The 18998-nt window shown below is 39.8% G+C and overlaps 1 protein-coding gene across 1 annotated transcript in view; it reads right to left on the minus strand.

Moving 5' to 3' along the window:
* Positions 1-18998, minus strand: part of PPP3CA (protein phosphatase 3 catalytic subunit alpha) — a 218817-nt gene that overhangs the window by 118399 nt on the left and 81420 nt on the right. The window contains exon 2 of the mRNA XM_032223878.1: positions 7957-8157. Coding sequence (XP_032079769.1) covers positions 7957-8157 — 201 coding nt within the window. The remainder of the gene's footprint in view (positions 1-7956; positions 8158-18998) is intronic.

Genomic DNA, 18998 nt, shown 5'->3' on the forward strand with positions numbered 1-18998 from the left:
GGCACGCGGTGCTTCTGCCAGTGAAAATGGACTCCCAAGCTCCATTTTCACTGGCAGAATTTTGCAGGAGGCTGTGGCAGATGAAAATGGAGCTTGGGAGCCTGTTTTCACTGGCAGAGCACTCAGGCATCCCCAACAGGAATGACATGGAGCTGGCCACACTCACCCCAGTCAAACACAATCCTGACGTGTCCCTCACTGAAATTGAGTTTGAGACCTCTGACTTAGCTGATTTGAAGCAAACAAACAAACTGCATCAGAGGGGAGACCGGGAAATCTCAAAAGTGTAAACTAATCTGAAATGAAAGCAGGAACAATCCACTTCCAACAAAACAATATCAGCATGTTCATGAACTCACAAATTTTAAAGGATACAGAAGAATTATTTGTATGATTTACTTCCTTCCTTGCCTTGAACAAAACCCAGTTTTAAAAGAGGAGAAAAACAGCTGTTGCCAAACGTGCTAAATTATAAAGCTAAAAATAGGAACACTATATGCGTATTTCTGAGATGTTTAGGAATCATTATTTTGGATTTGTAATGATTACTACAAAAATCAAAGCAGCAATTTTCATAGATGACGAATAGGGACTTTACTATTATGCTTTAAAGTCATTTTTAAATACCCTCCCCAATATCTGTTCTGCATGGCTTTCAAAGCATGTGAAATGCAAGCCTAAAGTGACATCCCATCATAAAAATGTTGCAGTTCGTGTCCTGTTTGCAAATATCTCAAGGCACTGAATGTGGCATTACATCACAACTTCAGCGCTATGCTGCTTCATCCTTCCAACAGACTGGAGGAAAAGTGGGAGGAAGTGGAGAAACATGATGGAGAAGGGAAAGGAGGCTTAACTATCAGCAACTTCTCAAATGAGATCTGGTAATGCCAGGGGGGGAAAACCATCATTTGAACAGGACTACAAAAAGAAAATGCATTTGAAAAAGCCACATTTTGGGGAGGGAGGGGAGAAATTATGTAGAGCAAACAATTAAACATGATGACTTCAATGGCCAGTCAAATTGCATGGTTCTATTCTCTCTCTCTCTCTCTCTCTCTCTCTCTCTGTGTGTGTGTGTGTCTGTGTGTGTGTGTGTGTGTGTGTGTGTGTAGTAAATCTTATTAATGGAAATGCATCTTTAGGACTGAACCCAATGTGATACCTACCAGTGGTATTACAACCCTAGTCGCCTTCCATGCTGTTTCCCAGGTCCTATGTACCATGTTTTCCCCAAAATAAGACAGGGTCTTATTTTCTTTTGACCCCCAAAATAAACTCTTGATCTTATTTTGGGGGAGATCTTATTATTTTGGAGGTGCAGGAGGCGGCAAGTGTGGTCACGTCATGACTGCTGCTGTGTTGCAATATTTTCAGGGAGGGTTTATTTTAGTGCATGCGCTCAAAAGCCCAATTGGGCTTATTATCTGGGAAGGTCTTATTTTCAGGAAAACAGGGTAGAAGCTGGTAAACAGTTTCAGTATCAAACACTTTGCCTCTCTTTGCATATGTCAAAAAAGAAAAGAAATGTAATGCAGGTTTTCCAACTTTGGCAATTGTAATACACGTGGACCTTGGCAATTTTAAGACATATAGAATTCTCCAGCTATTAATGGGACTAATATAAATCTTCAGCCTATGGCACACATATTTCTCAAAAATATAGTGCTTGCTCACTTACAGAATCCACCATTTTCTATCCGAATGAAGAATGTTTTGTCTATCTTCCCAATCTGATTTACTTTTGAAGTAGGAGAATTGCCTTGAATTAGCACAACAAGTAAAACATGAAACTAACAAATACGATAAGACAATCCTGCCTAATCTTCTCCTTTGAAGCATGAAGAGATCATCTTAAATTCAGAGTTACCTTGCTGAATATCCCCTATCCAAATTATTTGTAAATCAGTTGGACAGCTTGGAAGCAAAAATGAAGCTTTCTGGTATGCCACTCGGCATCTCCTTTCAGAATAAAAACTGCGCCATTACAAGAAAAATGACTTAAGGCACATCTGGAATGAATATTCTCATCTTCTACTACTATATGAGCATAATTAAACCATTTAAAACAAAAAGGTCGGCCATGGGCCTCTCTAACATTATGGAAAAATGGAAGAGAGCTTCTTCAAAGGTGACCTTAACAACTGGGTATTTTTATAGGAGACACAACAGAAGCTATGTTGATTGCAAAATTTGCTGTAATTTAAATGCCAGTGCCTTCAATTTTGGTTTTATATGCATTTGTTCTTAAAGCTTGGTTTGTGCTGCCAGAATTAACCCCTCCATCTTTTTCTTTAACCAGCCTAGGTTAGGATGACTCTGTTGATGATATTAAAATTGTTGTCACAGGATGTAAGCTGTTCCAAGTAAATCTGCCTTTTTGCAATTGACTGAAGGCGATTTTATCAATTTTGATTTTGATTTTGAGTCCTGCTAGTTGTGTGGCGATTATTATTTTCAGTTGCTAGTTTTAATTTGTTGGTGAATCCCAGCTCATTGGCTTAATTATTAATGTTTCCTATAAAGTCTCCTGTTCATGTTTTTCTTCTGGCTCACAGTCGGACTCAAACAAAAACAAAAAAAAAAACAGAAAAGCAAATTCTAAATTCTCAACCAGAAAGTCATTTGCTTCAATAGAATCCCTGCACAGGCCCAAAAATTACCTGTAAAAGTGCTCATTTCCTCAACTTAAAGCACTAGTTTAGAATAAAACAATGGAAGCCACTCAGGGGTGAAATTCAGTAGGTTCTGACAGGTTCTGGAGAACGGACGATGGAAATTTTAAGTAGTTTGGAGAACCGGCAAATACCACCTCTGGCTGGCCCCAGAATGGGGTGAGAATGGAGATTTTGCAATATCCTTCCCCTGCCAACCCACCAAGCCATGCCCATAAAACCGGTAGTAAAAAAAATTGAATTTCACCACTGAAGCCACACTTCAGTCATGATAGAACAAAAAATAAAAACACATATATACAGAACCACCTAAAGAATTAACCAGATTCAGCCTAACTGTAGAGCTATACATTCTATATATCAAACTGGAAGCTTATATATATATTCTGAACACTGTCAAAAAAGCCGAATCAATATTACTTTCCTCCATCTAGGACTTATGGATACTATTTCATTTTGAGAGTTAGGTCAGGAGTTATAAATCGTGTTAGAAAAAAACTCAAAAACATTAAAAAATAGTGTTTTCTCCTGCAAAATGGATCATGAAAATTCAAATATTTTTTTAAAAATACTTTTCTTTTGTCCTCCTCCACTCTCTTTTTAAAAAATTCCTACACATTCAGTGAATTGTATTTTGGATCTTTGCTGAATATAAATAATAATATAAATAAAACAATTAAAATAAACTGTTGGGTAAATTAGGGCAACATCTGAACAGTTTTCTGATGAGGAGGTGATGAAGCCTCGCAAAATCAGAACTTGCAGAAAACTGAAGATTCTCAGCAGTCAGTTCTGAGGGAGCCAGAGATCAATGCATCTAGAGAAAAAGCAGCTGGAGAGGAACAGCTGTTACAATCTAAGCATCTGCTGGATTAAGGAATGATAGCTAGTAAAGCTCACGGAATTAAGGCACAATGAATGGTTAATGGGCACATGTCTCCTTTGGAAGAACAATGAAGCAGAATGGGGGAGGGGAGGTTTAATCAAGCCCTGAAAATACACTATAAGTGAATTTACTGCTTTTCTCAATATTGTTTGTACCTGTTCTTTATCTACCAGTTTTTTATCATGTGAACTGGTACCTATTCCTTAGATCCACAAACCTACAGCATGCATGCCAGAGGTGGCACACAGAGCACTCTCTGCTGGCATGCATGCTGTGGCCCCAGGTCAGATCCCCGTGGCGTTTCTTTCATGGGCTTCTGTTTCCCTACAAACGACCAAATAGAAGCTCACAAAAGAAAAAGATCTTACCTCTTGCCGCGCTGTTGGTGTTGGATGCCCTGCCTCCCGCCGGCCAGCTGGTCTTTGGGTCTCGGCTGTGAATGCGTGCATGTCGGCACGCAGTTTGGGTACTTGGTGTCTAAAAGGTTCGCCATCACTGCCTTAGACTATCCTATCATTGCCCCACTACCAGAAGAACTAAGTTACAAAAATTATGCATTTGTAAGCTTTCATTTCATTAATCTTTTGTATTTGTTGATACATGCTGGCCACATGACCATGGAAGCATCTTCAGACAATGCTGGCTCTTTCAACTAGGAAACAGGGATGAGCACACACACACACACACCAGGGAAACCTTTACCTTTACTTTTTATCTAGAGCAGCCACCTCTAGTTCTGCCACATTTACATAACACATTTGCACAACTTTCACTGCTAGCAGCAGCCAGCCCCAGCACCTTGCCAGATTCACGTGCATCTTCCTCCATCCCATACAATCACCCCAGGCACCTCATGGGCCCCTCGCATAATATCCTCCCTTTCTTGGGCACGCTCAGACTGCATGCTTGACTTACTTCCCTGCCAACCTGGTTACAAACTGCCCTGGTCTCACTTAAGGATCTGTGATCCTCACTTAACAACAACAAGGGGGAGTATTGGGTTGCAATTGCTAAGTGATGCAGTCCTGTAACACTGTGTTGTACAATCTTATCATGTAGTGATGGAAATCATCATTAAACAAGGACTACTTCAGTGGTGCATTGCAAGCGGTACATCCCAGTACAGGTGTACTGGAGCCTGCCCGGAGCACCAGATACAGTTCCGGCATGGTGCTCCGGAGGGCGCACCCGCCCGCCCGAGCTCCTTACCTGTCTTTTAAGGCTTCCACACTTCCTGACATGACATGTACAGTGCCTGCACGAAGCTCCGTGTCACGGAGGCTTGCGGAAGTGTTGCTGACAGGTACAATGCATGCGCGCATGTGTGCACATGTGCATCATGTGGGCGACGCTGGGCCCATTCCAACCATACTGGTTGGAACAGGATCCAGAACCCACCACTGGACTACTTGTATGCTACATTACGTTTAATTCTGTAGAAAGCTTGCATATTAATATGCATATGAGCACGGTATAAGCTCTCTGGAATATCCAAAGGTCCGTAGCGATTATAGCTGCATTCTAGGCTGCCCAGCTGATCTTGCTCATTTCCAGGGATATCATTGTAAACAAAGCGGGTGTTTGAATCCCCTTGGTTCAGCATGTCTAAAGAGACTGGGACGCTCTTGTTGATGATTAACTAACGGGACAGCTGGGAATTATTAATGTAAAATTCATTCCCCAAACTTACCCTAGTTGCAACATCTTGGGATTACTGAAAATGGTAGGGAGGAGGCATATAACAGGCATAAAGCCAAGGTGCATGAATTCTAGAGCAAGACAAAGCCAGCATTGGGGATACATATAGGAAGCAATGGAGAGAGCTTGCAGACTACCACTACGGCAATTGGAAGGAAGACACCCATTAAGTTTCCCCTTGACTAAGATGGGAAAAGATGAGATGTCAAAGTTGCAAATAAATCACTTCATTAAATCCCAATTAATTATAGGTCACCGTGCTATTCTTTCCCCCCCCCCCCCAGCATTTCATGTCCGAAGAACAGCTTCAATAAGTCTTACATTATTAGATAAATAGAGCAAGCATCACTTTATTGGGCAAGTTTCATTTATGAGCTCGCGCTGAAAAAAAATCCTGACTTAAGATGTACAGGATTCTAATTAATCAATGCAAATATACTAGCGTTCCTTCACCTCTCAATTTATTGTAGAGCAAAGATTTTTCTGCATGCAACAAAAGACCTTTCTGTTCCGCTCAAAATTAGCTAGAGAGCACCAACTTAAAATAGAGAATAAATTGCATGTAAGGCTATAATGTAGCAGATTCATCTGTGGCTGTCCAATACTGCTCAACCTAAATTTGGTTAGCAGAATTTTTGATTTTAGGGGAAGCAATTTTAGACCCCACCCTTGGATGGAATAGGAGCAAGAAAATCTTTTGGTTGCAACTCTTCTCATTTCCATACACAAATGTAATCAAGTCCACTTTACTTCTTAATGATCAGATAGGTAGACCTTCTTCAGGTTCATTTGCCTATCCTGTAGCCTTTGAGCTTTTCTATCTCAAACCTCATCAAGCATTTCATAACTTCAGCAGTATGTCTTAGGGTTATCATGTGAAGCATCGATACTGCTTTATAAATCCTTAGTAAGACCATAACTTGGAATACGGCATGCAGTTTTGGTCACTATATTGCAAAAAAGATGTTCAGACTTTGGGATTTTTTCAAAGAAGAGCAACTAAGATGATTGAAGGCCTGGAGACCAAAACATCGGAAGAATGGTTGCAGGAATTGGATTTGGCTAGTCTAGAGAAAAGAAGGACTAGGGGTGGCATGATAGCAGTATTCCAGTATTTGAGAGGCTACCAACTTATTTTCCAAAGCACCAGAGGACAGAACAAGAAGCAATGGATGGAAACTAATCAAGGAGAGAAGCAACCTGGAATTAAGAAGGAACTTCTTAACAGTGAGGACAATTTAACGAGTGAAACAGCTTGCATTCAGATATTGTGGGTGCTTCATCATTGGAGGTTTTTATGAAAAGCCTGGATACCCACCTGTCTGAAATAGTATAGGGCAGGGGTGTCAAACTTGATTTCATTGAGGGCTGCATCGGGGTTGTGTTTGACCTCGGGGGGCCGGGGTGGGCATGGATAGGGGTGGGCAGGCCAGCTCAATGTCATTCCTATGGCGGCCCAAACTCTCTGCCAGTGAAAACAGGCTCCTGAGCACCATTTTCAGCTGCCACGGCCTCCTGCAACCCTCTGCCAGTGAAGAAGATTGCAGGAGGCTGTGGCAGCCAAAAACGGAGCTCAGGAGCCTGTTTTCGCTGGCAGAAGCACTGCGGGCCGATCCTTCATTGTTTCCAGAGCAGCCCCGTGGGCCAGATCTAAGTACCTATGGGCCGGGTCTGGTCCCTGGGCCTTGAATTTAACACCCTTGGTACAGGGCCATGATGGCAAACCTATGGCATGTGTGCCACAGGTGGCATGCAGAGCTCTCTCTGCGGGCACGCCAGCCATCACCCCAGCCCAGCTCTACCACTCATGTGTGCGTGCCTCCCACTGGCCATTTGGTCTTCAGGTTTCTGCCGCACATGTGTGGGGCGAGGGTGGGCCTTCCTTCACATCTCCGTAGTTCCCCACTAGCGCACCCTACCTTTCTCCCCCAGCGCCCTCTACATTTCTCCTGTATTCCTGCCTCCTATGCCTTCCCTGATCTCCGCAGGTTCCACACTCTGCAGGTGCCCCTCCATGGCAGGAATGGAGGAGAAAGCTAGGACGCACTGGAGTGTGGAAGGGAGAAACTGCAGAAATCACAAGGGCCTCTCCCCATGCCCCGTTTTGGGCCTGAAAAGCCTCCTGCACCAACGTGGAAGCCAAAACGGGGGTTGGGGAGACATATGCACAGGGAACATATGCGCAGGAAACACACGCACATGTGGGGGGGGGGCAGAGCTCATGTGCGGGTGGGTGCTCGCATTGCATTTTGAGGGTTGCATGTGTGCTGTGGGCACTCACCATCAGTGATATAGGGTCTCCTGCTTGAGGAGGGGAACTGGAAGACATCCAAGATCCCTTCCAGCTCTATTCTGACTAAAGATTAAAGTGAAAGTCTCTGTTCTCATCTCTGCTCTTTGGATCCTGCCCCCCAAATCAAGAGTAAGGATCCTACCTACACTTTCTGATAATTTCACAGTGCGACAGGAATGTCCACTATAGCCTGACCAACAATCAGGACACTGAGGTGAAGACCCTAACCCCTCAAAGACTGCTTACCTCTACCATAATATATGAGACATCCTGTTGCACTTTGTGCAATATAACATGTAGCGAAGCAACATTTTAGTAATGTCTTATTATGCCCTAAACCAAACATTTTATAATTATGATAGAGAAGATTTCCTGTTACCGCTTCAGTGTTTATTTGTACTTACCAGTAACTGGGGCATCTATATCCAGCAAATTTTTTTCCTGGCGCAGAATCGAAGCACCCTCTGTTATTATTCTCAAAGCAACACTTTCTTCCAGCCTTCCTTCCTTCATAAGGTGTGCCTTTAGGATATCCACTCGGGGTTTTCCATCATTGTCAAACACTTCCTTCGCTGTGAGCCGGTGGCTTGGAGGAAATGGGACAGCTGCAAGAACAAAGATAATGGATTCAATGCACCAAGAAAACCCCTTGGTCTCAATAAAAAGCAATGTTTTATCTCCATTACTGATCAGTGCTCTGGCTTCCAAAAAGGCTTTGTACTTACTAGATTGCAATGCAGCAAAGTATTTCCTGATGCTGTTAGCAAGCTTCTTAAGAGCTATGTTGCTATTTCTAGCAATTACTTGTAGCTAGCTAATTTCCCCACCCTAAAAAAATATATATCAAGCATTATGGATCTTCATTGTTTGTTTGGATTTTTTTTCACATTTCATCTGAATATAGTTTATAAAAGAGGAAGAAGAGGAGGAGGAGGAGGAAGAAGAAGAAGAGGGAGAGGGGGAGGAGGTTGAGGAGGAGAAGAGGAGGAGGAGGAGGAAGGGGAGAAGAACATCATGGCTTCAGCAACATTTTTTAATGCGGCTGTTGATAAAAATAGGATTGCCAACATGATTGGCAACATTCGATGATGGATATGGGAGGGGGAGGAGGAGGAAGAGGAGGAGGAGGAGGAGAAGAAGAAGAAGAAGAAGAAGAAGGAGAAGGAGAAGGAGAAGGAGAAGGAGAAGGAGAAGGAGAAGGAGAAGGAGAAGGAGAAGGAGAAGAAGAAGAAGAAGAAGAAGAAGAAGAAGAAGAAGAAGAAGAAGAAGAAGAAGAAGAAGAAGAAGAAGAAGAAGAAGAAAGGATATGTGTGAGATCGTGGATTAATGCTGGTATGGTTGATAATGGATAGAGTCATATGGCGTTTCACTGAACAGTCTCACTCCTTAGCAGTAGAGATTCTGGTCCCAATTAGAATTTTCAAAGGAAAACTAATCGTGCTGTTCTTTCCATGCCTATTAGACTTACAACAGGATGTTTCCCCCTGCAGGTGTTATTGGATACACCCTGTCAATCATACAGAGCTACTTTCAAAACGGCACTGATGCATTACAAGTAGGTAAAATCAATCAATCAAACAAATAAACAAAAAGAAACCAAAACCCGAATCAAAACCAAAACATTCTACAACTTTGGGAAAGCAGCCTTTTCTCTTCCTTTGCATTCGGGATCAAGTGAAACTAAACATCCTATGAAATAAAGCTGCAGCCTTTTGGCTTTTTTTGGCGCTAATCCTAGATAATCACAAACGGAAAACATAATAAAACCACAAGCTATGTTTCATCAGCTGATCAGACCTGCAAACTGGGTGACTAAAACAGCAACCGCCATTACAGCATTCACCTTTCAGCATCATTTTCAGGGAAAACTAAAAGGCAAATAGACTTGTGGAAGGAGACTGAAGGAGATCTGAGATCGCACCCATGTCATTATCTCCTTAAAGAAGCTGCAGGTTTTTAGAATAACCACCAATTGTCACAAAAAGAAATTTGAGGTTAGGATTAGAGACACCACCAGTATACTTGTAAGATAAAGGTAAGGGTTCCCTTCACAGGTACTATGTGCTAGTCATTTAAAACTAGGGGGTGCTCATCTCTGTTTCAAAGCCAAAGAGCCAGCACTGTCCAAAGACATCTCCGTGGTGATGTGGCCGGCATGACTAAACGCCGAAGGTGCACAAAATACTGTTACCTTCCCACCAAAGTGGGAATTGCTTTCGAACTGCTAGGTTGGCAGAAGCTGGGACAAGTAACGGGAGCTCAATACGTTACACGGCGCTAGGGATTCAAACAGCTGAACAGCCGACCTTCTGATTGACAAGCTCAGGGTCTTCGCCACTGGGTCACCATGTCCTCAGTAGACTCATATCTACTTCAAAAAAATCGTGTTGCCCTCATTTGAAAAATGCATGTTGGATGCCATCTGAAGCTGTCATAGATATTTTAAAAATAACCTCTTTGACTGATATTTTGACGAATTATTCCATTGGTTATAGCAGGTGTGTCAAACTCATGACATCACAGCGGTGTCACGTGACATATCAGGACTTCCCTCCTTCGTTAAACTGGGTGTGGGCGTGGCTAGCACACGACGCATCCAGCCCCCAGGCCGGGAGTTTGACAGCCCTGGGTTACAGTGTGCATTAAGCACTATTGCATCTGTTCTTTGGGCCATAAGATGAAAAGGAGAGGCGCAAAGATCTTGCTCTCAATTTTCATTTTTTAAATATAATTAGAACATTTACAATATTTTGAGTTTTTTTACAATAAAACTGAAATGTCACATTCTAAACTCAAAAATAAAAATGACTTTTTTGTACACATTCCTATTATGGATATGTGAATGTGCCATCTGATATTTCAGATGATGCTAAAAAAAGGTTTAAGGTAGTCACGTAGTAGAGATAAGCTTTGCAAACCTCATCTAATACTTTTTTTTTTTTTTTTTTACTTTCTTGCCTCCAGATTAAAGAGGGAGGATCCGGTCAGTTTCAAGGATCAACAGGAAGGTTATCCCAGCTTAACCCATTTTTCCTATACTGCTAAATTGGAGTGGCATTAGAAACTATCTTGCCAGCTGCAGGGTAATTAATTATATTGATTCAAACAGCTGCTCCTGTGGATACTTCAGATTATAGAAAAATGAATGAAAATGTCTGAGGAGGACTGAGAATTAGTACATCAACAGTTTACACAGACCTATATAATTTATTCATCTCACAGTATACTGCAATTTCTTAATCAAGAAGTACCTGAATTTGTAAATATTAAAGTATTTGGTCCCATTGAAAGCCGAATACTCATTCCTAAACTACAGATGGAGTGGTGGGAATTGTATGGAAAAGATTGTTTGAAGGAGGTATTTCATAAGCTGTTTTCCTCTTCATTCACAACAATGAGGAATTTGAACTACAAATAGCTGAGAACTTTAAGAGATTCTCTCCAGACGATGCTGATCCAGTCATTCTCTTGGATGTCTAGTGGTTTTCCATAAGTTATCCACCAAGCCATAATGGGTCATATGATAATTATTCTTGGATGTGGACCTGTCCCCAAGCAGTTCTGTTTTTTGACATATTACGCCTTCAATAATATGACCTGTTTCTTGGATAAAGACTTAACTTCCAAAAATTACTAAACCATTCCCGAAATGACCAGATCAGAAAGGTCTAAAGGAGAAATGGAACATTTCAGGGGTGTTCTGGAACGCTGTATCTCATGGAATAATATCAGTGAGGTTTAACAACTGGAGTTTGTTGTTAACAAACTCACTTCACTCGCACACATGCCTGACATGCACAGCGTGTGCATGCACAGTTTTGAGAAAAAGTACCTTCGGCATTACTGCTGGGGAAGGAATCAGCTGAGATGCTGCAATCCATTCTGCTGGGCGACTCAGCTAAGAAGATATAGGTGAGTAAAGTGCAGGGTCGGGCAGACCCACTTCATCGTCAGAGGGAACCAGTTCTCTCCCAGCTGATTGTCGGAGCTACCGGTTCACCCAAAACGGTCCGAACCCGTAGAATCCCATCCCTGAATAGTATGATCTTTTATACTACATACCTAATGAATGGTATGGTTTGATTCAGTTTCATTCTTCCCATAAATGGCGTGATCTTAAAAATATTGTATGGAACAGCTATTAAAATCATTAATGGGCTAATGGGCTAATCAAGAAGTTGTGCAAGAAAGATATTTCATAAATGTATTCATAAAAATATATGCACATTGAAATATGAGATCCAACAAGTAAAAGGCGGAAAAGTTTAATAGTCAGTCTGGCGTCTTCAGTAGGCTGAGCAGTTACAGCTCCCTCACTCATTCTTTTTAATTCAAGGGACTCTCGTAACTAAACTACTTTTAATCTTTCTAAAGTTGTCTCATGGTACATGTTGATCAGTGGTGGGATGCAACTGGTTTAACAACTGGTTCGGTGAGCACGTGCTTTGCTTCTATGTCAGCACCAGTGAGTAAAACAGCTGACGTGAGGCAATTCGCTGTGCCACACTAATCAGCTGAGCTAAAAAACGGGAAATATAGGACAGGAAAGGGGAGGGGTGGGTGGGCATGGCCAACTGCTCACCACCATTACCAGTTTGCCCAAATCGGTATAAACCGGCTGAATCCCACCCCTGATGTTGATCTATGGCTGTGATAAAGATTGTCTTGACTTTATTCTCTCATAGTGTAGGGTAGGTGTCCCTCTCTCTTTAAGAGCCAAGTTGGCGCAGTGGTTAAATGCAGCACTGCAGGCTACTTCAGCTGACTCCAGTTCTGCAGTTCGGCTGTTCAAATCTCACCGGCTCAGGGTTGACTCAGCCTTCCATCCTTCCGAGGTGGGTAAAATGAGGACCCGGATTGTTGTTGGGGGCAATATGCTGATTCTGTAAACCGCTTAGAGAGGGCTGAAAGCCCTATGAAGCGGTATATAAGTCTAACTGCTATTGCTATTGCTCTTGCTATCTTCAAAGGCCAAAATTTCTATCCAGCTGCAGAATGATAGAAATATGTGTAACAAGAAAAACATCACCAATACCCTCTGTCACATTGCAACAATAAACTCAAAAAGCTCAAAGAAATTCTCCAGCATCCTAAAAGTGAAGTTGAAAAAAGTATCATTTGCAGAGGAGTAAAAGCATCAGAAACAGGAAGTCAATCGTATGGATGTATGTGGGGTTTTTTTTTTACGAAGCTGTTTACAAAAGAGTCCATATTATTTGCAAAGTCATGCAATATATCAGCCATAAGTCTAAGTGCTCTTGCTATTCTCCTAAAGGTATTAATATAGTGAGTAATATGTACTTCAGAATATCTTCCTGTATCCAGAACATTAGTTTATTTTATTCTGAAAAATCTTTCTAATCCAATACCTAAACAGGCAATGTCTATGGGAAATACCAGCTTTTCACAATTCTTATGATCTTGAAGATGATTATGTGTTTATTCTAAGCAATATTTAGGAGTGAAAGGAGGACACAATTTTGGTAGAGAATGGAACTGGGCTTTCAACAAGTTAGGAAACTCGAAAGCAGAAAAAGCAATTTCCAGGCAAAAGGTCACTCTTATAAATCTTGGCTTGCTTCATAATTTTCTGCTAATAGTTTTCTAAAAACTATTGACAAAGAAGTACAATTGCTCAATGCAAGAGAAATGGTTCATCTTTTGGTTTAGTGCTGATGATGCCAGCAATATCAATGTTCTCAGCATAGCTTTTGGGAATAAAGTTCTTAATTAACCAGCCGCCGCAGTGCCAGCAGAGGGGAACACAGCACCAATCTTGGCTCGTGTGCTATTGTATTCTCCAACTTCCTGACATTTTAACAATTATAGTCTAGCTTCTATTAAGCTCCCACTACAAAGAAGGGCAACCCTTTTTCTTTTCATGAATATATATATATACAAATGATTCAGAAGTATAGAGTCAAATCCGATTATTCAAGTACAAGGTGCAGTGCTAAATACTGCATTTCATTATTGTCTATTCTGGCCATTTTAAATATGCCAGCGGGAGTTAAGAGCGCTATCATTCCACAACATCTAGAGGGCGCAAATTAGGAAAAGCAGAATTAGCCAAATTATATTGACACAAGACAAAGAAAGCTTTAGTCTCTTTCATCCTCATTCTCATCATGTCCTTTTATTCACCAATTCGGCCTGCTCCATTTCCTTAATATTTTGCCATAATTAAGAAGTTAGTGTGAGTTGCACCCCCATTCTCTTCCCAAACATAATATTAAAAGAAATGGCAATACCCCCATAATCTATTTAGCACCAGTTTAGGGCACTTCAGAGACAATTTTTATATAGCCTGAACACAATTAAAAATCATTCTAAAAAAACCAAGCCCAAATAAGTTACGTGACTGGAGCTGGGCTAAAAAAAACCATCAATATCAAAGTCTGGAATCCCTATTGCTCATGAGAACTTTGTCCTTTTAAATTGTTTTCACTTTCTTGATTTGATTTACAAAATCTGAAAACTGCAACTACTTTTCCTATTATTTCACCCATATTCTTTTTTTAAGTCAACTATAAATCAACTATAAATTGTTTTGTTTTTGTTTAAATGAAGAAATAATTATAATTAATTCTCATTTAATTGTAGAACTGGGGAGAGGAACTGAAGAATATTTAGAATTCTTCAAGCTGAAGAATTCTAACAAGCAATCTGGATTTATGCAGTATGTTTGAGTCCTTAAAAAAAAACTAAACATGTTTCATAAACTGAATTTACAATAGAAATGACTAAATATTCAGACTGGCTATTTGATACACATTTTGCAGCTGCAATTAATTATCTCAAAGTAAAAAAGAAAGTAAACTAGGGTTGACCATTTCTCACCCATTGCATGATGGTAATACTGTTTATTTTGAACATATGCATGGGATATTTAACTGCTTTTTAATTGGTTTTAATAGTGGAAGGGTGTGGTTGTGGTGTTTTAATGATATACAATGACCAGAGTTACATGAAAGTGAAGTGGATGCCCAAAAATTCCCATAGAGCAATAGAAAACTATTTAAACAGAAATTATTACAATAGGTCTCTAACAAAACATGTAATTCATACCATCACCAAAAGAGGGCACTAAGGATTCTTATTAAATGCATAGCCATAGCCCACTTTTTAGGCATAGCTTCTTTTCTAAATGAAAACTCTTAAAATCTACAATTCCTTGATGGACTGCAATCTTTTCTTAATTACAGAAGGAAAAAGCACCTTGAAGATGTTACTTGTTGCTACTGTTTTCGTAGGCTAGATTCCAGTTTATAAAATGCATATAGTCTCCATCTTTGTTTAAAAGGCATTCACTCTCTTACATGCACAAATCAAGAATTATAGAAGGAAAATCAGACGCAAATGACAATGGAATGAAAATGTTTAATCCTCAATAAAGCCAAAACAAGTAAGGAGACCCTTTGATAAGTCAACTGAATTCTATTATTTGTTCATTTTCCAGTTTAACCATTTATGTTATTCAGAAGAAATGTGAGGCAAATTAAAAGAAGTTTTACTAAAGAACTGTCATAATTCATTAAAACTTTTGCAAGAAACAGGGTTACTTGTGAGCTAAATAAGGGTTACTTGTGAGCTAAATAAGAAGAGGATTTAAGAGGAAAGAAAAAAAATAAAACATTTAAAAAGAGGAATTTAAAAAAAACTAAGGCTATTTATGATTATTAGTTATTAATTAAGTGGTAATAGTGCCATTTAATTAATAACTAATAACCATAAATAGATTTAGTTTTTAAAATTCCTCTTTTAAAAAATTCTTTTTCTTTTCTTTCCTCCTAGATCCCCTTGTTTAGCTCACAGGTTAATTATTTAATAAGTTAATCAAATAACTTAATTAAATGGCACTATTATTTCTATGTGGGTCTCAGTAGCTAAAACGCTGAGCTTGTTGATCAGAAAGGTTGGCAGTTCGAATTCCTAGTGCCACGTAACCGAGTGAGGTCCTGTTACTTGTCCCAGCTTCTGCCAACGTAGCAGTTCGAAAGCATGTAAAAATGCAAGTCAAACAATAGGGAACATTTGGTGGGGAAGATAACAGCCGTGCGCCTGTGGCGTTTAATCATGCCAGCCACTTGACCACAGAGACATCTGGCTCTGTGGCTTTGAAATGGAGATGAGCACCGCCCCCTAGGGTCGGGAAAGACTAGTAAATATGTGCCATGGGAATCTTTACCTTTACCTTTTCTATTATCTCTAATGTCAAAAAATGTGTTTTTGAATGAGATTTTTTTAAAATTTATCTTTTGGTTAATCATTTTTGAATGGCATTACAGTGTTATACTGTGAATTCCCCCTCATTCCCTGCTATATCTACCAAAGTCATAGGATATAGGCAATGCCTAAATCAAATACTTTACATTTGCAAGACAAATAAGATGTTTTGCTTTCCAAAATCATCTGGTTGGGAAATATTCTGCAATGAATGTGAAAATGTGAAAACTATTGAGTTTAATAGACCAGAATGTCTTTTCCTAATGTTCTCATATAACAAGAAAAAAATGTGACATAATCTGTTTTTGAAAGTGAATTGATAAGCTCTAAGAATATGGGGAACAGATAGCTATAGTTTGTTATACCCATAGTCATGCATTTAAGATGGATGACTGGGCAAATTTAATAACTAACTTTTATAACAAATAACGGATGCCTCATGCATCATTTTGTGAAACAAATTCATGGATGATACTGAGTGAACCACATGGATAAGCAAAGGGTGTCTACCACAATATATTATTATAAATATTTCTCTATATGCTATCTATATCAGCCTTAATTTTTGTAACTCATTGATTTTAACCTTAGTTAAAAGTTAGTTCTTAAAAGTAATTAGATTTTGTTTGAAAACTTATCAGTACCCCAACTCCTAATGGCGAACAATTAAGTTACACACAATTAATACTATACTGTCATTTACTGCTTTCTACACATGTAAGGAACACCTTATATTTCTATGTAACTTTTGCAAGAAACAGTCACAACAACAAATTTCTAATTTACAAAAGTTTATAACTGGCTTAGAAAAAGTGAGCTGAAATATTATTTTTTAAACTTCTGTCCATGCAATTAAAGTCATTTTTACAGTATATTTATTTTAAAAAAATATATGACCTCCAAACTCACTCCCATTAATAATTACACATTGACTACACAATATTTACAAAACATTCACCCCATTTTTTTAAGCTGAAAAAAAAGCCTGTGTCATAAATTAATCCCAAGGACTGAGTTGGATGATATGCTAATCCACCAAAATCAACACAAAACAAACGAACCAAAACTGTTCTCACCAAAGAAACACTTGCATAAATATTTTTTTTAAAAAAATTAAGATGGCACTATGTAGTCACAGACCCGGTCTTAAGTTCCTCTGTCTCCAAACTAAGGCTAACCAAGTTTAATGTGTCATATTAATGAGTTTACAAATGTATAACTGATCAAAAGTGGTATAGGGTTTCCTGCTTGAGATGGAGCAGTGGTGGGATTCGGCCAGTTCAGCCGAACTGATTGTTAAATTGTTGGCTGGCCCTGCCCTTTCCTGCCCCACCCCTTCCAGGAGTCCCCACGTGCCCAATTTTGGCTCCAAGATAGTGCAAGGACGCCTAGTAGGTCCAAAACGGGCACGGGTGTGTTTGTGCAGGGCAGCCACACCCCCACCCCCACCGTGGCACATTTTTGCTGCCAGGAGGCTGCATTGTTGCATTGTGTTCTTCCGACATGGAAGAACACAATGCAGAATACAATGCAATACACAATAAGACATGGTCTTATTTTCTTTTGACCCCCAAAATAAACACTAGGTCTTATTTTGGGGGAGGTATTATTTTTTTGAGGTGCAGGAGGCAGTGAACGTGGTCACCTCATGGCTGCTGCTATGTTGCAATATTTTCAGAGGGGGCTTATTTTAGCACATGTGCTCAAAACCTGATTGGGCTTATTATCCAGGGAGGTTTTATTTTCAGGGAAACAGGGTACTAGGCCCAAAATGGGGTGCAGGGGGTTGGAGTGCCCCCCACAGCCCATTTTTTCTCCAAAGGGGGTGCAGGAGGCCAAGTGCTACCTGTCACACACCATGGCCACACCCATCCAGCTGGTTATTAGGGCACAGAATCTAACAGGCAAATTGTTAAATTATATGAATCCTACCATTGAGGGGTAGACTAGAAGACTCCAAGGTCCCTTCCAACTCTGTTAAATATGCCTTAGGATCCCCCTGTATTTAATATTTGTATCTTAACAGTATGGAATATTATTATTTTTGGGTGTATCACGCAAAGACCTAAGTGTCTCAAAAAGGCTCTAATGTTGGGAAAACTGGAAAGGAGGAGGAGTAGGAATAGGACCAGCAGCAAGAGGGATGGACTCAGTTAAAGTGCCAATGAGTCCATCCTTGGCAGATCTTTTAAGCAGGCTAGGGACAGATCATCATGGAGAATCTATCTATGTACCACTAGATATCGAAAACAACTTATTGGCATATAATTAATCAATCAATAATAAATATATATTTCATCCCACCTCTAAGTACCTCTATGCATCTTTGCTAGAGGAATAACACAGTACTCTCCTTATACTGGTTTCAAAACCACTGTCATTTTTTTAAAAATGAGCATGTTTATTAGTTCCATAAACCTTTTTATTAGCTTATGACTAACCATTTGCAACCAAAAGCAACTAGCCAAGAAAGTTTCATAATGCTTTATGAAACATATAAAAGCAACTAATGCATACAAGAGCTACCCTTAAATCTTCAGTGACTATGCTTACATTTTCAAAAGTTACCCTAGATACAATAAGACCCACCTCTTTAAACAGGGTTTCCTAGTACCCTAGATGTAGCAAGTACTGAAAATTCAGTTTATAAGTCCATAAGGCATTATGAAACTTTGTTGGCTATTATGAACTGCAGATGTTCCAATTTCCATCTTACTTAAGAGCTCAAAAGCTCAACAAAGACACTGGATTCAACCTCAATATCTCCAACATGCTTCAACAATACATGTCCAATCAGAGCAAAATAATGCATACAGGTAGTCCTTGACTTGTGACAACTGAGCCCAAAATGTGTTGCTAAAGAAAACAAATTTGCAAAATTTAAATTTTGCTCCATTTTATGATCTTTGCCACATTCGCTAAATAAATAACTGCAGTTGTCATGTTAGTAACACAGTTGTTAAGTGAATTTAGCTTTGTCTATTGACTTTGCTTGCAGAAGGTCACAAAAGATGATCACGAGATCCTCGGAAGCCGCAACCTTCATAAATATAAGTCAGTTGCCACGTGTGAATTTTGATCACGTGACGATGGGGATGGTTGCAAGTATGAAAAAAAAAAGGGTGATAACTCTTTTTTCAGTGTCACTGTAACTTCAAACGGCCACTAAACTGTTGTAAGTCGAGGACTATCTGTACTTGAAAGATAAAACAGAGCAAAG

Source organism: Thamnophis elegans, chromosome 9 (genome assembly GCF_009769535.1).
Source record: "Thamnophis elegans isolate rThaEle1 chromosome 9, rThaEle1.pri, whole genome shotgun sequence".
Taxonomy (NCBI): Eukaryota; Metazoa; Chordata; class Lepidosauria; order Squamata; family Colubridae; genus Thamnophis; species Thamnophis elegans.